At 42.2% G+C, this 22,338-nt stretch overlaps 1 protein-coding gene across 1 annotated transcript in view; it reads left to right on the top strand.

The window, feature by feature from the left end:
* The first annotated feature begins 601 nt into the window (after nucleotides 1–601).
* STS (steroid sulfatase) overlaps nucleotides 602–22,338 on the top strand; it is a 127,220-nt gene continuing 105,483 nt past the window's right edge. Inside the window, exons 1-4 of the mRNA XM_065414985.1 lie at nucleotides 602–754; nucleotides 1,936–2,057; nucleotides 4,812–4,934; nucleotides 16,058–16,481. Of these exons, the coding sequence (XP_065271057.1) occupies nucleotides 609–754; nucleotides 1,936–2,057; nucleotides 4,812–4,934; nucleotides 16,058–16,481 (815 nt within the window). The 5' untranslated portion in view covers nucleotides 602–608. The remainder of the gene's footprint in view (nucleotides 755–1,935; nucleotides 2,058–4,811; nucleotides 4,935–16,057; nucleotides 16,482–22,338) is intronic.

The following is a 22,338-nucleotide window of genomic DNA, read 5'->3' as shown; positions in this document are numbered from 1 at the left end:
ACTTTTCCCGGCGCCGGTGGGGGCTCGTGCCCCATGCCCCGACTCCACCCCTGCCCTGCCCCTGCCCCGCCCCCATTCCAACCCCTTCCCCAAAGTCCCTGCCCCAACTCCGCCCCCTCCCTGCCCCTATTGGACCCCTTCCCCAAATCCCCGCTCCAGCCCCACCTCTTCCCCGAGCATGCCAAGTTCTCCCTCCCCCCTCCCTCCCAGCGCTTACCGCCGCGAAACAGCTGTTTCACGGCAGGAAGCGCTGGGCGCTAGGGGGAAAAAGCGGTGCGCTCGGGGAGGAGGCGGAGTGGACGCAGAGGTGAGCTGGGGCGGGGAGCTGCCGGTGGGTGCAGAGCACCCATCAATTTTTCTAGTGGGTGCTCCAGCCCCGGAGCACCCACGGAGTCGGCATCTATGAAAGTACGTACTTAAGAAAAAGGTCAGATTTTCTACCTTGACAGTATGTCAACTTAAAAGCCATAATAATTGCTTTCTTCACCTTTTGTTCTTACTATAATAACTGGGGATATGATGGTGCTAAATTAGAGTAACCCTTGTGAAGACAAACAATGGTCTTTATCCTTAATATTTACAACTTTTTCACCACCACTAGGAGGAAGATGAGGATCCTTGTACTTCTACTATTTTATCACTATGCCACAAAGAATGCCAAAAGTTACAGAACTTCAAATCCTAACTTTATTTTAATCATGGCTGATGACCTTGGCATTGGAGATCTTGGATGTTATGGAAACAAAACTTTAAGGTTTGATAAAACACTTGGAGGAGGGGGAGAGTGTACCATATCTATGTATAGAGCATATTGTGTGCTTACAGATTTTAAACTATTTTAAATACAGTTAGAGCTTCAGCAAGGTATCTTTTGTACAGAAAGGTCAATCCTGTTTCTGCAGTGTGGACTGCGTATATTTGACTCTCATTGTTTCTTTACTGTTATAGGAAGAAATTTAGGTAAATATACATAGTCCTCCAAAAAGCTGCATCACAAACAGAAAAAATCAATAAAAGTAAGATTGTGGTCCAAGCAAGAAAAATGAATGATAATTTTCTTTTAACATAATTTCAGAAGTATACATATTTTGAAGTAGTCTCAAAATTGTAACTTTTTGGAGAGCTTGTCATTACGCATTTGAAAATAAAGCACTGATTTGTTTTACTGCAGTTCATCTTTAACTATGGCATGCTAATTAAATCCATTAAAGCAAATGTTAATATATCTGACTAATTCAGAAATGTCTTCCCAACATGATTGTTGTCACCAGATTAGGTAAGGTGCTGCTGTACTGGTTGAAAAAGCATATAGGTTAAGCCTCCACATTTAAATGTGTTTTTTTTCCAAGTGCGCGAATCAAAACTGTGATTGAGTAGAGTAAAATATAATATAAAGGCCCTTTCCTGTGAAATGAGTGCCTGTGAAATGAATGAGATATATATCAGTAAACACTGAACATTTATATTGAAATATTACAAAATTGGAGCTTTTTAATAATATGAAAAATAACTGAAATATGTTAAATTCATACAACTCATAATTATAGTTATATGTTTTTTATAATATGTGTCTTATATATTATTAAAAACATATATATTACATTTGGGTATACCATATTGTCAATGTTTTAATAAGGTTTGTTAAATGTGAACAGACTATTACTCTGGGCTGCAATACTCCAAAATCAAATGTCTGGTTGTGCATTTAGTGTATTGTAAAAGTTGCACTAGACCCGTATGTTGACCATGATCATCGTTTTCAAAAATGGCTCAGTGACTTGGGAGCCTGTCTCTTTGAAAGTCAGTGCAAATCAGACTCCTAAGACACTGAGGCATTTTTGAACATTTTAGCCCATGAGCTTTAATTTGGCCATTTCCAGATAATCAATATGAAATTATTATATATTTATATATATATATATTTCCCCCCACTAGAACCCGCAATATTGACAAGCTAGCTAAAGGAGGAGTGACATTTACTCAACATATAGCAGCATCTCCACTGTGTACCCCAAGCAGAGCAGCTTTTCTGACAGGCCGATACCCTGTCAGATCAGGTAAAATTCATTAATATTTCATTATCATTTATGCGTAATGGTTTTGCCTCTGACAGGAACTATTTTGCATTTTTTGCCTTCTGCCCCGGTACTGGCTGAATGTGTCTTTATGATCACTGGATCAAATACTCAGTCAAGTGCCCAGTGAGGTTGTGTGCTTGGGAAAAGAGAGTGAAGAATCTTCACCACCAAGCATATCCATGTCATGTCCGCCTCTCCTCCTTCATTTTAAGATCATGCAAGCGCATGCAACTTTAGCTTTGGCAGTTCTTGCTTGTCATTGACTTCAGTGGCTGGGACTCTGGGTGCTTCACCATTGCACCTTAACATTTCCGAACATGGTTTTTAGCAAGGACTGTTATATTAATCAGATTACTTGTTCATTAGTGATAACCCATTTCCTGTTCTTGCTTCTGAGAATAAAAGCAAAGCATGTCTCAGGGTCCTGCTTAATAAGTGTATGTTCATTCCAATCAAGTAAGAAGCTGCAGCTGCAGCAGTCAGTGTAACCTGCTGGGTTCATTCATAGTTTCTGTTGTAAAGGAAGCTAATATGTGTTTATTACCAATAGCACCTGCTATATTTAAAATTGCAAACAGCTTTCCATTGTGACCCTTGTTTTCATGTATTTGTGATTTTCTGAAAAATTCATTGTTTTGAGCTGAAAGTTTCACTGATTGTCCTGCCCTGGGTCTTCTTTAATATCTTCATGTATCAATGAAAGAGTAAACATTCTTTTTTGTCAAATTTATAAAAGCTGTTCAATGGGGACTAATTGCAAATACTAGTGGAGACAGAGAATTGATACCAAAGGACCCTGAGATATCAGAAGCATGTTCAGAAAATAAAGTGAGCTTCAACTTGCAATAATTCAGGCTAAAACATCTGAAGGAAAGTAAACCAAAACCCAGATATTTAATGGGAGGGAGAAACCTGGAGAAAAGTAATGGCATAATAATAATAATAATTAATAAGTTATTAATAATAATAATCCCCAACTGGTGTAAATCAGTGTAGCCCCAATAATCTTAATGGAGCGACATTGATTTATACCAATTGAGAACCTGACCTGAGATATCTAAATATGCCTTCAAATAAAATAAATAAAGTGTTTTTGTAGAGAACACAACTATCTATCCTTTGAGCATGTTGATTGTGGGTGCGAAATCTAGGACTAAGTTGGAAGTAAGATTGAGATCACTTTGATGATTTGGTCCAACAGGTCTTTTCCATTTCTTGCTGCTACAATTACATACATCTGGTGGGATCCACATGAAGGGACTACAGCATTGCAACACTGAGCATAACGGCACCTAATGTCTAGGTGCCTATAATATCATAGGAACAAGACTGTGATCCACCAAGCTGAGCTATGTGCCTAGGATCCCTATACAATAAATGGGCAGAGATAAGCTCCTAAGAACATGATCCACAGAAGCCAACACACTAGGTGGGGACCCACCTAAACTAGCCAATGGGAGATGCTGACCAGATGGGTGTGTGCTCAGAGATAGGTGCCTAGGTGTAGGCTGCAGAAAGGCACCTTGCTCTGCTTAGCAATCCACAAATTGGAACCCGCCTCCTGGAATCAGATGGTTTAGGCAGCTAAGGCATTAGTGAGGGAATGAGTTAGGTGCCTGCTTTGTTCCACACAAAACAGGGATTGCGGGGGTGATGGAGGCAGGGAAGCGGTGGCAGAAAAGTGCTCTAACCACGGAGCCAGTGCTTAATTTGTGCCAGGGCTTGCCAGGGCTCAGCCCTGGCACCTCTGGGCTTGCTGCATCAGTTATGAATGTAAGAAAATTGTTTGAGCCCTGGCACCTCTTTCATTACAAATTAATCACTGCACTGAGCTATGGGATACTCTGATGTAGTGGGAATTGAACCTAGGTCTCCTGTATTCCACCTGAGTGTGCTAACCACTGGGCTGAAAGTTATAAGGTGAGCAGCACCTCCTCCTTCTGTCTTTCCCCAGTTTGTGAATCGCTCTGGGGCTTAGGCAGGAGATAGTCATCTGGACACCTAAAGTGAGGCAGCAGTGCACATGCCAGAGGCAGAAAGGTAAACACTTGGGGAACTTCTACTCTGCAAAACTTAGGTGGTGAGCAAGTTTGGGCATCTACAGAGTTCGGCAAGAGTTTGTGGATTGTAGTGGAGCCAAAACTGGGACTTACTACTTTTGAGTATCCCACCCTTAGTGCCTTGCTCTGAGGAATTCAAAAATGCACTTCAGAAATGTCAATTAACCATGCCTCACAACATCACGTGAAGTAGATGGTATTAATAGTTTTACAGGTAGGTAAAATGAGGCAAAGAGATGTTGAGTGAGTTGCCCAAATTCATACAGTCAGATCTGGAAATAGAACCTTGGAGTGTTGACTACCGGTCCCCTGATCTAACCACTACCTGTGGTCCCTGACTCTTAAGGAAAGAAGAAATATTAAATTGTGCAATCCCAAATTCTGCTGTCAGAAGTACAGATATGTCATAGTAATGACTACAAAAATTGCCTGTCTGTTTGGAAGGGCCCACAGTAATTTGAGATTTTTCTCCATCTCTACTTCTCAGCTTTGCATAAAAGTGGAAAAACGACCTTATTCAGCGGAAACAGACAATTCCCTGCCATTTGCTGCTATAGCTGCTGGTGGGAAAATGTCATTCTAGTGACACCACTTTTTAAAAAAAGTATAGAATTGATGAATGAAAATCATTTCTCTTCATTATGCTGTTCACACTCATTTTTGTTTTATTTAGGAATGGCTGCATTGTCAAACATTGGTGTCTTCTTATTTTCTGCCTCTTCTGGTGGACTTCCCACTGAAGAAATAACTTTTGCGAAACTTTTGAAGCAGAAAGGTTATTCTACAGCTCTTATAGGTACGACTGTTGATATATGTATAGCAACAACTATGTTATATAATAGCATATGTTTTATTATTCATTTAAATAAGAAGTGCACTTTCTACAGTGCAAGAAGTATTAAATCAGTCACACAAAGTCGTTTTCTTCTGCAATGCAATGAGTTTACTCCTGTAATACACTATAGCTCACCAGAACTGCAACACATTCAGAGAAAATTTATGCATGTGTGAAGCACTAATAATTTAGATATGTCTTCTTATTGATCTGTATTGACATAATGCATAAGGTCTCAAACATGGGTCAGTGTCCCATTGTGCAATGCAGTGTACAGACACAGAACAAAAGAAGGCCCCAAAGAGCTTACAATCTAAGTTTAAAATGTGACAAGTAGATGCAATAAACAGACAGGTAGCAAGAAGTAACAGTAGTCACTGCACACCAGCTGCTTAACCAATGCTATTAGGTGATTACATAACCAACACTAATATTTTTTTTTGTTGAGATATCCTATCTCCTAGAACTGGAAGGGACCTTGAAAGGTCATCAAGTCCAGCCCCCTGCCTTCACTAGCAGGACCAAATACTGCTTTTGCCCCAGATCCCTAAGGCTAGGTCTACACTACAGCGGGGGTCCGACCTAAGATACGCAACTTCAGCTACGTGAATACCGTAGCTGAAGTTGCGTATTTTAGGTCGGCTTACCTGGCTGTGAGGACGGGGGAAAGTCGACCGCTGCCGCGCTGTCGCCGACTCCGCTGCCGCCTCTTGCCGTGGTGGATTTCCGGAGTCGACGGCAGAGCGATCAGGGATCGATTTTATCGCATCTTCACTAGACGCGGTAAGTCGATCCCCGATAGACCGATTGCTACCTGCCGGATCGGCGGGTAGTGAAGACAAGCCCTAAGTGGCTCCCTCAAAGATTGAACTCATAACCCTGGGTTTAGGAGGCCAATGCTCAAACCACTGAGCTATCCCTCCCCCCCCATGTTTGGACAGGTAGAGACTGTTTAGGGTAATAATAATACTTTATTGTATTTAAATGTATTGCATTTAAATACTGTGATGTGCTTTCCTAATTTGGGCAGTGAGGCACTTCATATTGCTTGTGTTGGGAGGTTTCTGTGAGCTGATCACAAATGAAATTCTATTGTGATTTTTCATTTAAGTATTTGTTATCTACAGGCCAGTCACTAACAGCATCATTTTCAAAGGTGACCACTAATCTGGATACCTCCTTTTTTAGGTTCCCAAGTAGACATCTAGGACCTGATTTTTACTTGACATCATTTTGAGTTGTGGATGCTTAGTACCTCTAAAAATCAGGCCTAAATGTATTCCAGCTTTTAAAGGAATAAAATAATAAATCCTTGTCAAACTCTTCAGAACAAGGGGGTATGTTCTGACAAATTTGGAATGGGAAAATATCAGCTGTGTTGTTTAATACAAGCTACACTGCAAATACAGTAACATTAATATAATTCACAGTCACCATAAAAGTTTAACCACAGTTTGATTCCCCGCAGTCTGTATACAATTTAAGGCTGCAAACAATTCATTTTTCTGTTTGTAATAAGCAGCTCCATTTAGTGTCGCTTATTTTCTTGAGGCTAACTTACATAATGCTTACTCTTCTTCACTACTATCACTGTGACATGACAAACTTCCATGTAGATCACCAGAAGATAAACATGATGTTATAATGAGGGATTTCCTCCAAGTGTCTAAATGATAATATTGCATCTTATAGTTTCATAACTTACCATACTCTTAAAACGTAATGAAGCCTTCAGAAAATCAAGAAGAGTCTTCAAACTAAGGAAAGAGCATATATAAATGAAAAAGGGAAATACTGTAGATTTAAATTGCAGAAGACAGATTTCACTGCCCAACCTGCCCTTCTCTGCCTGCTGATATGCTCATCATGTCATCTTGGCAGGTCAGGGAGACTTTGCTTGGTTCAGCCTAACCAGGGCCGGCTCCAAGTTTTTTGCTGCCCCAAGCAAAAAAATTTTCCCATGCCCCCCCGGCCCCGCCCCAACTCCGCCCCTTCCCTGCCCCATTCCAACCCCTTCCCCAAATCCCCGGCCCCGCCTCCTCCCCCGGACGCAGGGGCGGCTCTGTGTTTTCTGCCGCCCCAAGCACGGCAGTCAGGCGGCTTTCGGCGGCGCGCCTGCGGGAGGACCGCTGGTAACGCGGATTCGGCATACCCGCCGCTGAATTGCCGCGGGACCAGCGGACCTCCCGCAGGCATGCCGACCCAGGCACGCGCTTGGTGCGCTGATGCCTGGAGCCGCCGCTGCCCAGATGTGCTGCATTTTTCCTCCCATTCTTCCCTCCCAGGCAAGCCTGGGAGGGAGAGGGGAGAAGCGGAGCAGCGGCGTGCTCGGGGGAGGAGGCGGAGGTGAGCTGGGGGGGGGGAGCGGTTCCTCTGCCCCCTCCAGGGTTGCTTCCTGCGGCCCTCCCCACACCCCCCACAGCTGCAGCTCACCTCCGCTCCGCCTGCTCCCCTGAGCGCACCACCGCAGCTCCGCTTCTCCCCTCCCCCCCCCCCCCCCCGGCTTGCCGCAAAACAGCTGATTCACGCAGCATGCCTGGGAGGGAGGGGGTAGAAGCGGAGCAGCGGCACGCTCGGGGGAGCAGGCGGCAGCGGAGGTGAGCTGGGGGGGGGGGGAGAGCGTTTCCTCTGCCCCCCCCCCCCGAGTTACATCCTGCGGCCCTCCCCGCGCCTCCCACCACCGCAGCTCACCTCCGCTCAGGGCCGGCTCCCGGCTTTTTGCACCCCAAGCAACAAAAAAAAAAGGAGCCGGAGTGCCGCCCCTTGGAAAGTGCCGCCCCCAAGCACATGCTTAGAGCGCTGGTGCCTAGAGCCGGCCCTGAGCCTAACTCAGTGGTTCCCAAACATTTATTGTCACAACCTCCACTAGTGATGGATTAATATCTCCATGTTTCCTTGCACCAAGCCACTGTTTTTTAGTCCACTGTGCCTCATTCCTTTTCTCTCTGCTTTTCACTACTCTTGTATTTTTCTTTCCCCTGTCTTTCTTTTTATCTTTTATCTTTGGTGCACAAATTTTCTTTCTTTTTTAATCTATAAATATATTTTATATGTACATTTTTTTATCTCCTTGCTACACTCCCCACCCCCAATCACCTCCAGAAGGCAACATATACTACTTAAATGGCAAATATCCCTTGGTCACTCCATAGATCAGAGTTGTATGTGGTCCCATTGAATGCAGCTCAGCTGTGGAATGATCAAAGAATCTTGAGCTGACAAGCTGGTACCCGAGCCTATAACCTCATATGCATGAACTGTCCCCTATATTTAGCTGCATCAGGGAGCAGGAGGAGTGTGGGCAGTGTTCAAGACTGTGTACTCTTTTAACCACAGCCAAGGGTACATGTCTGCAGTGGACAAAGGGCATTCTTTGGTCCTGCCTCTCCCTCATTGCTCCTGTCTTTTGCCCCACATCTGATTAGTCTAGAGCCCTCAGTAGGACCTATCTCCAATGTTAGAAAAGTCCAGTTGCTAAATTCAAATAGTGTGACCTTCAAAGTGAGAATCTGCAAGATCTGTAGACCCCATCTAGCTAGAGATTGGGTGACCTGCTGAACCCACACAATGAATTTAATAGTTTAGCGTATTGGAAAGGTAAAGATCTTATTAGGAACAGCACGCTGTGAATCCATTGTCATATACACCTTAACAATTCATTCATCACATTGATATATTTATTTGAAAGCATAAAATATAGCTATAGGCATCAATCTTACGTTTTAGGCACCTGCCCCATTGGTAAAACACACACAAAATCATAAAAAAGAACTGCCAGTTAATATAAACAACTCAGTTTTCAGCCAACTCTTTTCTCAACAGCCTGAGAAAAAAAGAGGGAAAATGTGGGCTTTGCCATGTGCCCAGAAGGTTATGAAATCTGTGCTCTGGCAGAGCGAGAGCGAGACCAAGTTCCAGAATTGAGGGCCCATTACAGGGAACTCCCTGCTAGCAGCTCCTAAATCCCAAACTATTTAGGTCTTTACAGTTTAAATCCAACATGTGAAATTCTACTCTGAAGTTTATTGGAAGCCATTGCAGTGCGCAGAGCACTGGTCTTACATGCTTCCAGCGTACAACTACACTTAATAAACAGGCTACAGCATTCTGCCCTAGTTTCACCTTCTGAATGGTCTCAAGTTGTAGCTATAGATCAAGCACATTACAGCAATCTAATCTTAACATGTCAAAGGCATCAATAATTGTGGCAAGAAAAGGTCTCACTCTGCTTGCCAGGAACAGATGGGAAAAAATGTGTTCATGGATACAACCATTACTTGGGCATCCAGAAGCATCTCAGGATCTATCAGCAGGCCCCAAATTGCTCACCTGTTTTGAAAAACCACAGTTGCACTCCCTCAGTCGGGCACTGATATAAATTCCTTCAATTCTTCTGGCTCCTTATTCCACCAGCACTATCTCTGTCTTGTCTGGATTAAGTTGTAACATGACAATTCTTAATTGTGGCCCAAATTCATCTAGACACTGAATAATTTGTTACATTTAGTAAAAGGTTTTTGATTAAAATTGCCTAAATCGTGCGTGCTGTTCAACTCAGAAGAACCTCCTTAAAAAGATGTTTTGTTTGTTTTTGTAGCACTTTTCCTCTACCTACCTAATCACAAGCACCTTGAGACTGACAAATTAAAATACATATTTTTTTTAAAAAAGTTTTGAAGATCCTTTTATTTTTATGATTATAAGCCTCTAATTTTACTTCAGCTATCTGACTTTATGAGAGGAACTTGCTGCCCAACTTGCCATCCATCTGGCTTTAACATTATTTTCTAAACCCAAAGACAGTCATCAAAAATCAAAGAGAATACACTGATATAGTGCTGTAATTTCATCAACTTCACTTTTACTGGTTTGACTGAATCCTTGGGAAACTTCAGATCAACCAAAGGAACTAGTGGTAAGCTCTCCGGAGGAGGCCAGAAAACTAATGTTACAATGTGGCTAGTGCCCCAGTGCATAGGAAGAGAGAAGAAAAATTGTACTGCCAGGTGTGTGCCTCTACTAGATAGAACTGAAATGCAGAGCTTCACAATTTCAGTCTTAGGCCCATATGCCACTGTGACAATATCAAGAAATTCAGTACATTTGGCCATAGTGTGTTTTTTGTAACTTGTCCTGTTAAAGTACATGTATTGGTCCACAGCAGCAGTGACCAAAGGCATTCTGTCTATAGAGAACTGTGTGCCTTTGGGGGTTGAGGTGGCTATCCTGATAACAAGGGACATCACTTGTGACATATTGAGTGTGGGAGCCATAAATGCCTCCAGTTCACTGGGGCAAGCACTGTGAGCAATGCCTGTAACACTGGTCTACAATTTTTGAGAAGTCGTCTGCTTCAGAGATAAAATGTGCTATTTATTATGTATTTTGATGTGCTGAATTCAAATATGACAATTAAAACAACTGATTGGCTACTGTTTCTAAGATATTTAAGTTTTTACATTTTATGTCTATGTATATTGTGTAGATAGTAGAGTTTTAATCATAAATTGTAAACCTAGGTCTTTTCATGTGTTTATGGTTGCTTTACATGATAATATTTCACCTGTCCTGTTTATGTAACACTTTAAAAATCAGCAAAAGGGTTATATAAATAAAATTTATTATGAAACAAAAGGCAAAAAACTATTCTGTACATAGTTTAGTCCTATTCAGTGTCTACTCGGCGCTTCTTGGCTTGTCTCTTGTATTCATTAAATGGAGCATCTCTTGTCACTGTCCAGCAATAGTCTGCAAGCATTGATGGGCTCCATTTGCCCTGATAGCGTTTCTCCATTGTTGCAATGTCCTGGTGAAATCGCTCGCCGTGCTCGTCGCTCACTGCTCCGCAGTTCGGTGGAAAAAAATCTAGATGAGAGTGCAAAAAATGTATCTTTAGTGACATGTTGCAACCAAGGCTTTTGTATGCCTTGAGGAGGTTTTCCACCAACAACCTGTAGTTGTCTGCCTTGTTGTTTCCGAGAAAATTTATTGCCACTAACTGGAAGGCTTTCCATGCCGTCTTTTCCTTGCCACGCAGTGCATGGTCAAATGCATCATCTCGAAGAAGTTCACGAATCTGAGGACCAACAAAGACACCTTCCTTTATCTTAGCTTCACTTAACCTTGGAAATTTTCCACGGAGGTACTTGAAAGCTGCTTGTGTTTTGTCAATGGCCTTGACAAAGTTCTTCATCAGACCCAGCTTGATGTGTAAGGGTGATAACAAAATCTTCCTTGATTCAACAAGTGGTGGATGCTGAACACTTTTCCTCCCAGGCTCCAATGACTGTCGGAGTGGCCAATCTTTCTTGATGTAGTGGGAATCTCTTGCACGACTATCCCATTCGCAGAGAAAACAGCAGTACTTTGTGTATCCAGTCTGCAGACCAAGCAAGAGAGCAACAACCTTCAAATCGCCACAAAGCTGCCACTGATGTTGGTCATAGTTTATGCACCTCAAAAGTTGTTTCATGTTGTCATAGGTTTCCTTCATATGGACTGCATGACCAACTGGAATTGATGGCAAAACATTGCCATTATGCAGTAAAACAGCTTTAAGACTCGTCTTGGATGAATCAATGAACAGTCTCCACTCATCTGGATCGTGAACGATGTTGAGGGCTGCCATCACACCATCGATGTTGTTGCAGGCTACAAGATCACCTTCCATGAAGAAGAATGGGACAAGATCCTTTTGACGGTCACGGAACATGGAAACCCTAACATCACCTGCCAGGAGATTCCACTGCTGTAGTCTGGAGCCCAACAGCTCTGCCTTACTCTTGGGTAGTTCCAAATCCCTGACAAGGTCATTCAGTTCACCTTGTGTTATGAGGTGTGGTTCAGAGGAGGAGGATGGGAGAAAATGGGGTCCTGTGACATTGATGGTTCAGGACCAGAAGTTTCATCCTCTTCCTCTTCCTCGTCTGACTCAAGTGAGAATGATTCTGGTGCATCAGGAACCGGCAGTCCTTCTCCGTGGGGTACTGGGCGTATAGCTGATGGAATGTTTGGATAATGTACAGTCCACTTTTTCTTCTTTGACACACCTTTCCCAACTGGAGGCACCATGCAGAAGTAACAATTGCTGGTATGATCTGTTGGCTCTCTCCAAATCATTGGCACTGCAAAAGGCATAGATTTCCTTTTCCTGTTCAACCACCGGCGAAGATTTGTTGCACAAGTGTTGCAGCATATGTGTGGGGCCCACCTCTTGCCCTGATCTCCAATTTTGCAGCCAAAATAAAGGTGATAGGCTTTCTAAACCATAGTGGTTATACTGCGCTTTTGTGATGCAAAAGTCACTTCACCACAAACATAGCAGAAGTTATCTGCACTGTTCATACAAGTACGAGGCATCTCTGCTCACTTTGGCTAAACAGAAATGTGTCCCTTTGCAAAATCAAGCACTGACAAATAAGAGAGCACGACACTGTATGATTTCTAGAGCTGATATAGGGCAATTTGTTCAGCAGAGTGATGTAAGCTTCATTATGATTGCATCATCCATGACTTCTAGGAATAACATGATGCAATTCATATCATGTATGACGCAATACCAGTTTCAGATTGCATCATTCATTGTTTTGCCTAAAAAGCAAGTACTGTCCAAACCCAGTCAGATTTATTCATAGATCCAGTCAAAGATGTATTTTAGTCATTTCTGGTTTAAATTGAGATCCCTTCCCTTTATAACTCACTTATCCTCCGCCATTCCCAAGTCAAGGGTCATATATACTGACCCAATAGCATATCTTGAAAACTAGAGCCAATCAACAATTTTAAGCATCATTTTCGTTCTCAGTGACCCAGAATTAGTAAAGTTTGACTACGTTTATTTCAGAAGCATTTTGGCTGTAGAGCAGTGTAATTATCAGGCCCCATGGGTCTCAAACCCAGGTCCCTGGAGTCATCACACTCTAGTTCTCTACTTGGCAGCTCACAGACTGGAGCTGGGACCAGGGTCCATGAAACCCAAGTGGGTCATAAGCTCTGCTCTACACTCTGATTGGGAGAGATGCAAGACTCCTGGGCTGCAGCCTTTATTTAAGAAAGAGGAAGTTGTCTGTACAACTGAGCTTCACCCTGCCTATGACTGCTGGTCTGGTGTTTATCTGTTCCCGCCTTCTGATCCTGACCTCTTGGTAACTGACTTTTTATCTCTGCCTTCCAGTTTGTCTCTTGGTTTTGATCTCCTGGCGTTACAGTCTGGCCTGATTCCTGGTAATTGGCTCCTGGACCCTTGACTCATGTCTGACACTAATCCTTAGGCCAGGCTTCCCACACCCTGACCCTGATGCTAATTTCTCCTCTGAGTTGCAGCACATGCTCTTCGTGGTGCTGGCCTAAGACTACCAGCTGGTGTGCAAAGAGAACTAGACCCTAGCCTTGTGCTTACCTCACCCTGTTTGGGATGTTTGGTGGTGCTATGCTCTTTGGAGGGTGTATAATAGAGCAGGTTGGAACATTTTTGGCTAAATATAATTTTGTCAAAAAATGCTGTTTCACTGAAACATTTCACAGAGACATTGATTTTGATGAAGTTTTCATCCTGAAGGTTTCTGAGATCCAAGATTATCTGATCACTTCTGACCAGAGAGAGAGAGAAGGACCAGAATAGAAAAATAGCGGTTTTGACACAATTTCATTTTGCAAACATGTTCAGAAGGGTTATTGCACCTTGGAAGGAAAACAAATTTCAAAATCACCAAAATTGTCGTGAAATGGAATTGCTGTCCTCTGGTCCGGTCTAATATTTAGTGCTGTTGGGAATGGGAAAGACAGGATGGACATGCACCTGTATCTTAGGCTCATGAATTATCAACATCAGGTACAGTCTTCCTTTGTGCAAATTCAGAAGTTGTGTGATGTGGAAGGAGGAGAAAAGTTCCACCTATCTTCTGTTCTCTCATATGTGCTTATATGGAGGAAATGCTGGAATCCTGCTTGGGACAATGATTTGCAACCCACCCTAGATCTTTTCTCAGGCACCTATCATAGCCTGGGACTTTCCCTCCGTCAGCCTGCCCCAGCACAGATTGCCCACCTTTTCCCACAAATTGTCATTGGTGGTGAACCCCTGGAAAATGTTGAGCATTTCTCTTACTTTGGTAGCCATCTCTCCCAGACAGCTAATCTTGATGTGGGGATTGAGCATAGGATCCGTTGTGCCAGAGCATTCTTCAGAAAGTTGCTCCATTGTGTCTTTATTGACAGAGATCTGCGAATGGAAACTAAGATCCCAGCCTACAATGCCCCACTCTTTTTTTATGGGTGTGAGACATGGGTGACACACCAAAGCTATCTTAAGTGTCTGGAGTGGTACCAACAGTGCTACCTTAGGTAGATTGTCTGTATCAGATAGGAAGACCATCGCACCAATGCCAGCGTTTTCTCTGCAGCTAACATCACCAGTGTTGAGGCAAAGATTATGTAACATCAACTTCGCTGGGCTGGTCATTGTGTACCGATGACTGATGCTCATCTTCCGAAGCAAATCCTCTTTTCTCAACATAGTCATGGTAAGAAGACCCATGGGGAACAGAGGAAATGCTACAATGACTCCCTGAAAGTATATCTTAAGAAGGGAGGCATTGATCCCATGAACTGGGAAGAGCTGTCTGGCAATGGCATCACATCATACATCAAGCCTTAGCCTGTTTTGAAGAGAATCACCTTGTTCAAGAGGCTGAGAAACAGCAGAGGAGGAAGGAAAGTGTACAGCATCCCGGCCAGCAATTGTGCTCTCTCCAAGCAACTACCTGTCACATGTGGAGAAACCTGTAGAGCAGGGATTGGACTCCTCAGCCATCTTAAGTCTCATCAATGACTTTTCCTCCTGGCAGACATCATCCTTGTATCGAGGGACAGCCAACGACGCTTGTATGGAGGGAATGCTGGAATCCTGTCTAGAACATTTTTTTTAAAAGATCACAACTTACACTGCTGTGAATTTACAGATCATTTTTAGATATTTGACTACTGCAAAATTGCCATGTACTTGATCATTGGAATACACTACTTAATTTTTTGTTGTTCTTGTTCCTGACAACTATTAGATGCAAATCATTAAAGTTACAAGGAATAAAAATGGATCAAACATACATTAGCCCTGTCTAATGATTGGTTAAGATTCTGTTCAGTTATATCAGTGTAAGTCTGGAGGCGATGTTGTTGTTTATTACCCATTATTGTGTTACAATAACACCTAGTGGCCCCAACCAAGAATGGAGGTAAATTGTACTAGGCACTGTAAAGATACATAGCAAGGAATAATACTTGTCCTGAAGAGTTATCTGGAAAAATAAAGGTTCTCATTTGGCATGAATGGAATTTACACATAATGCAGAGCAGTTTATCTTAGAACGGAACCTGGTCCACTCTCTTCCTATTTTGACCAGTGCTCAGGCTTGGGGGGAAAAAATCATTCTGTGTCACTTAAATGCAAAGAAAATGAATTTAAGGGATGTGTATTAAGAATTTTGTTATTTGTTTATTTATTTACTTTTTTAAAAAGATCAGGAGAAGGAATCTTTCATGCAAATATAGCGAGTGACTGGCATTTTAAAGACCCGTGTGAGCCCTTGTATAAATAAATACTTAGTGTATTTTAAATACCTACCTGTTTGGAACAGCTCTAGTTACTGTGTTTTAGAAATAAATTCACTGGAAATTATTTACCTGATAGATCACAATGATGAATGGTTGCAACAAATCCACAAAGACACTTTTGGGAAAACTGGTACAGATAATTTCACCAGGAGCTAATATAAATAAGTATTTGTTTAAGGGGCCTTAGCTACACATGAACAGAGGCTACATTTTCAAAGCTAACTAACTGTTAGGGGTCTGTTGCTCTGCAGTAGTCTCTCAAGCCCACCTAATGGTTACCTAAGGAGCTTCAGACATGATGCAAAGTCTTTGAGGATGAAGGTATAAACAAGGGGTGGGAGAGCAATAAGGATCCACATAATAAATGGAGAAATGCCAGTCCTAAGGTGGCAGTTTCCCTTATTCAGAGGGGCACGTACTACAAATGGGGCTATTTAACTACATAAATGTTGTATGTGCTTGTTTCCTCATAGGAAAGTGGCATCTTGGGCTGAACTGTAACAGCAGGGATGACTTCTGTCATCACCCCCTCAATCATGGATTTGATTACTTCTATGGGCTCACCGTGACCAGTCTTAGAGACTGCAAACCAGGGGAAGGCAGCGTGTTTGTGGCAGGGGTTCGAGCATACCTTGCCACTCCACTTCAGCTCATCGGCATCACCCTAATCTCTTTGGAGGTGCTGTATTATATTGGCCTCCTCAGAATACCCCATGGAGCACTGCGCTACTTCTTTTTAATATCTACAGTTTTATTTGGACTTTTGCTCATTTTCTTATATACTTTTCGATATCTAAACTGCTTCTTGATGAGGAACCACCAGATTATCCAGCAGCCACTGTCCTATAAGAACCTTACTCAAAGATTGACAGAAGAAGCTGTACAGTTTATAGGAAGGTAGGTTGGTTTAGTCATGTTATGACTTCATGCCAGCATTTCACTGTCATAATGCTGCTTTAAAAATATACATATAGACGGGTGGATGAAGGAAACAGTGTCATTATGTAATACTGTCATTTTTCTCTAGATTTAACAAGTCACTAATGAAAGTGAACCATTTAACAATTGGATGCACATCTAGGTGCACATCCTCCATAATCTCTTCAGTATATTGTGTTAGAGGCATAATTGTTTTTCCCAGGCAAAATACAAAGACCCAGATTTTTAAAGGTATTTATGTGTTGCTCTTCTCAGCATTGCAATACCTAAACTGATTAAGGAACCTAAGTCTCATTTTCAGACTTGACTGACTTTCAATGAGATTTCGGCTCCAAAGAGCCTAAGGCCCAGATCCTCAAAGGTATTTAGGTGCCTAACTCGCACTAATGTCAGTTATGTTGTTTATATTTTCATCTTTAAAAATAACAAGATATCTTCATAGGTAACATTCCATTAAGCAGTAAATATAAGTTTGGGTCCTACATTCTTCTTTATATGTTCAGTGTGACTTAATAAATATAGGAAATTGTTGCCGGAATTCAGTATCTTTTGAAATGTGATTCAAAGTATTTTCAGTATTCAAAAATGCCATGTTAGATAAGTTATTGCAGTTCTAGATATGTGATCTCTGAGCATGTTGGACTGGAAAAGTGTTGGTGTTCAGTTGTATGTGGCCTTTTGGGTACATCCATTAAATTAGACTTCTGTGGTCTAAATTTTTAAGAGAAAATAGTGATTTTGGGTGCCTTAATTTTTGGGTGACACATTCATAAGTGTAAATGAAGTTGTATTGTATTATATTTCACACTAGTGTTTAGAACTGCCAGAGAAGAGAAATCCAGATCACCAGTTGGTCTAACTTGGCATAGTTTAATTGGAGCTGAACTGATAAATTGAGGATCTAGTCTGCAAGACAAAAAGATGTTAAGGTGGAATTAATAGCACATTATTTTTGGTATTTAGGGTAAATTATGTTCTGGCCTTAAACTCTATGACTATAGGTTCAATTAGATAGTGTCAGAGCCAGTGTATGAAAACAAATACTAATTTTGTTGCTGATTACCTCCATTATATGGAGGCAGGTCAGTTCAGTTTATATTAATTCTAATTATCATTTTTCCCCAAGAGCAGGTTTATATACATATGGTATAAACCTATCAAAATATACATGAGGCATTATGCTATATTTGGAAGTAAATGGATTCTAATTATGTCATGTTAATTTCAATGCAGTGTTGTAGCCATGTTGATCCCATGATAATAGAGAGACAAGATAGGTGAGGTAATATCTTTTATTGAACCAATTTCTGTTGGTGAGAGAGACAAGCTTTTGAGCCACATAGAGCTCTTCTTCAGGTCTGGGAAATGTACCCACAGTATCACAGCTAAATACAAAGTGGAACAGAAACCCATGCAAGGTACCTTAAACAGTTACAACCCATACTCGATGGGGACCACATCCTGAAAGATATCTTTCATGAACCCCCTCTTCTGGCCTTCATATCACCCCTCAACCTCTCCAAGCTCACCATCAGAAGCAAGCACCCCTCAGACCAGGGCACACCAACTCAAAGTGGCACCAGATCCTGCCAGAATAACATATGCAAAACCTGTAGACATAGCCCCACTGTTTCTATGATCAACACCCCCCCCCCCCCCCCACAACACACCTTTCAAGATCCAGGGGTCCTACACATGCCTATCACAACATGTGGTGTACCTCATCCAGTGCACTAAATGCCGCAATAGCAACTATGTGGGTGAAACCAGACCATCACTATGCTCTCGAATGAACTCACACAGGACAATGATAAAAGAGAAAAACACCATCTCTCCTGTGGGTGAACCCTTTTCACAAAGTGATCACTCTGTATCTGACCTCTCAGTCCTCATTCTCAATGGAAACCTGCACAACCCTTTCAAAAGACAGGTCTGGGAGCTTAAATTCATAACTTTGCTACATACTAAAAATCATGCACTGAATAGACACTGAATTTATGGCTTATTACAACGATATGTCACCCATTAACACCTGCTCAGCTTTCCCCCCCTTCTTTCCCCCCTATGACTGGAGAGGTGTTAACTGGCCACTTCACTTTGACTGATTCCTTGAAATATGTATAACTATTTATGCTAAACAATCTGTTCCACCTTTGTATTTAGCTGTGACACTGAGTACATTTTCCAGACCTGAAGAAAGTTCAAAAGCTTATCTTTCTCACCAACAGAAGTTGATTCAATAAACAATATTACCTCAGCCACCCTGTCTCTGCAATGCTAAGTTCAGTGCAGTTATCACTTATGCCTAAGGATATGATTCTGTCACGGAGGTCACAGATTCTGTGACTTTCCAGGACCCCCAGGACTTCTTTTGGGGCAGGGCTGGAGCAGCAGCCCCAGGGCTGAAGCAGCAGTTGGGGTTGGATCAGTCCACTGGGGCTGGAGCAGCAGCTGTCACTCACTGCTGCAGGAGCAGCAGCAGAGCTGAAGCAGTGGCCAGCAGTCACTGCTGGGGCTGCTGGAGCAGTGGTCTCTGGGGCTGCCGGAGCAGCAGCCTGCAGTCGGCCCCTGGGACTGCCAGAGCAGCGGTCCCTGGGGCTGCTGAGCAGCTGGCCGGTGGTCAGGAGTAGCGGTCTCCAGGCCACCGGAACAGTGGCCGGAGTTCAGCCCCGAGGCTGCCGGAGCAGCTGGGCAGTGGACTAACTGCCAGAGAAGCGGTCCCCACAGCCAGCAGCTGTCCATTGGGTTGCCGGAGCAGCAGCCAGAATTCAGTCCCGGGGCCGCTGGAGCAGCTGGGTGATGGGCTGACCACTGGAGCAGTAGTCCCCGGACCCCTGGAGCAGCAACCCCCCTGGAGCTGGAGTCCCCCTGGAGCTGGAGTTGGGTCAGCACCCCTGGAGCTGGAGCAGCAGCAGGGCTGGAGCAACTGCTGGAGGTCAGCTCCCGGCAGTGCTCTGACCGTTAGTCCCCCCGCCCCCAGGGTATTTTTACTAAAAGCCAGGGACAGGTCATGGGCTTTTATGAATTTTTGTTTATTGCCCCTGACCTGTCCCTGACTTTTAGTAAAAAAGAATCTTAACCTTACTTATGCCTCATCAGCACATTGTTTAGTAAATGATCTGGTGCACAGGCAATCCAAAATTTCAAAATGTCAGAAGCATATTTTAAACTTCTTTGGAATTGGCAGGGTAAAAACACCTCCATGTTCTTTCAGCATACCTCTCCCTACTAAACTCAGATGGCTGACCACCATTCATGGGGGAAACCAGTGAAATCAGACTTTTTGAAAAATTATATTTCCATAGATAAAATAGGCTCATAACTGAGAGTTATGGTGATAATGCTACTTGAGCATTTTTCATGCAGATACAGATGAAGCCTCCTCTCTAACGTCATGGATTGTATAACCATAATTCTCTGAAGTCTGTGGTGACAGCTAATAAACATATCATTAAAAGAAATTACCTTTTATCCTATTCTATTCCAGTCACAATTTGGCATAGTCAAAGCCCTGAAACACATTTATCTCTCATCCTCTTTAGCACAGCTGTGAGTTAGAGCTTTTTGATGTATCACCAAGGCTTAAAAGCAGGCACCAGGCATGCTGTACAGGTCTCATTTTGTACCAAAAATTACTGTGTTCGTAATTCTAGGATTTAAAAAACTCTAAAATCAGATGCTTTTCATGACTCCTAAAGAAACTGACCAGCTGATTAAGGCAAGACACTCATGTACTTGGATGTAGTTTATATATTATATACATATGAATGTATCTATCTGTACAGTTTAAAAAAAACCTGATGCATTAGTATCTGATTGATCACCACCTGCGTACTTTACTTGTATGTTTTCCCCTTGCCTCTGCCCTCTTTCTGTTTTGTTGCTTCAGAGTGTAAGTAATTTAAGGAAGCAATCATGCCCTCTTGTGTTTGTACAGCTTCTTACACTCTGTGGGTGCTACTGGAAATAAATAATTAAATAAATAATTTAGGAGTCATTTTGTCAGCAAGCTAGTGACACAGTTTGCTAGTGAGCAGTTGTAACAAGCATTGGATCTGTATTTCTGTATTGGGTTCCATGCATGTTTGGTTTTTCAGTTACAAAAAACTGTGGGTGGATAAGGAATCTTAAATGTTCTTTTTGCCAGAAAGAATCATTCAAACATTTTCTTTTGCGGGGGAAAAGTCTGCATATATGCCCATAAACTACAAGGAAAGGAAACTATGTGTATGAATACAGTATATCTTAAGCATTTAAAGCTGACATGGGTATTAAATTGCAGATGTCAAAAACATGCTGGCAATGTGACTGCTTGGAAAAATCATTTAACATAGACAGAGATAACAAAGACACATCCCAGTTTAAAATATCTTCCTAGTCACAGCCAAGTTTCCCATTTTCTCATACACACCAGTTTTTTTTTTATAAGCCACCCCAAAATGGTCCACAATTCCTTTTTCTTGTCAAAATATTACAAGTGTGAGATGTTTAGCTTATTTTAGATCATATCTTTAAAAAATCAGAAAGATTTTTTTATTTTTATTTTTCAGAAAACAACCAGGTTTTTAAGCACAATGAAAGTGTACAAGAAAAATGAATTTCTGACACAAGGACCCAATCTAAGGAGCTGATCCTGCTTCCATGAAGTCAATGCAAGTTTTGCCATTTACTTCTAAAGGAGCAAGATTGAGATCTAAATGAAATTTGTACAATCGGTACAGCCAGAGAGTGGTAGTCCGATCTTGAAGTGGGTGCAAGTAGCCTTAGCAAATAAGCTTGGAAAGAATTCACGAATGAGATGAATTTTAAAGAGGTTTAAACGGGGAGAAGAACGTTTAGTGAAAAAAGGGGAGAGAGGGAGTTCCAAGCAGAGAATTAGTTACTGCAAAATATCAGTTAGATTTGCACCCATAGATACAGATATACTGTTACCTGTTTATGCCCAGAATATCTTGACATTCCTACCTACCAGATTGCTCCTCAGTCACTTATGTTTGATGCCATAGGTATACATTGGGTCAGATTCTCAGCTGGTGTAAATCATGTAGCTCTATCAAAATCAATGGAGTTATACCGATGAACACAAACTGAGGCTCCGGCCCAAGGATGTTGAATATATGTAACTGTGTGGCAAAATTTGGCCAGCAATATTTTTAATATGATGCATCAGCTGGAAAGTTTGTAGCTTGTCTTTCAGATTGCAGGTTGATTTGGAAGTCATTGTGAGGAAATAAAAATGGAGCCTGTGATGTCATATTTACATTCATTTGCCAGTTTTGAATAACACTCACACCTACAAAGTGTGAGCCCCCATTTGCTGCTCTACTACAGTGGCATTAGGCTAATACTGTTTGCCACACTGGACATATTTGTGGTGACAATTAATGATGCTGATGCACAAAAAGAAGTAATGAAAAGACGGGTAGGTTGCTTTCTGTGGCATTCACAAGGCAATAAATGGGAGAGGGAGAATTATGGAGCTGAATCTCATTTTTTACTAAGTGTAAAAGGGGGCTATAAAGTAGGGGTACAACTTAGACCCACATGAAGGCCTAGAGCAAACTAAAAAGACCTTAGTGTCAATAAGAATCAAGCCCTACAACAGAGAATAAAAGAAATATGTAAATGATATCACAAATAGCTAAGGATGAAAGGATGGGGACAGATATTTGTACCCGATGGTATGGGCCCTCCTTTGAGGGCCTGAAACACCAATTGCACCCCATCCTCTCTCCACTGTTGAATGTCAGAGCTAACTTTGATTCTATTAGGAGTCCAGTTACAGGCTGCTGAGCTGAATTCACTTTGGGCCAAT

Source organism: Emys orbicularis, chromosome 1 (assembly GCF_028017835.1).
Source record: "Emys orbicularis isolate rEmyOrb1 chromosome 1, rEmyOrb1.hap1, whole genome shotgun sequence".
In the NCBI taxonomy this organism is placed as follows: domain Eukaryota; kingdom Metazoa; phylum Chordata; order Testudines; family Emydidae; genus Emys; species Emys orbicularis.
The sequence above is the reverse complement of the archived record's forward strand: the minus strand, read 5'-3'. Positions and strand labels throughout refer to the sequence as shown.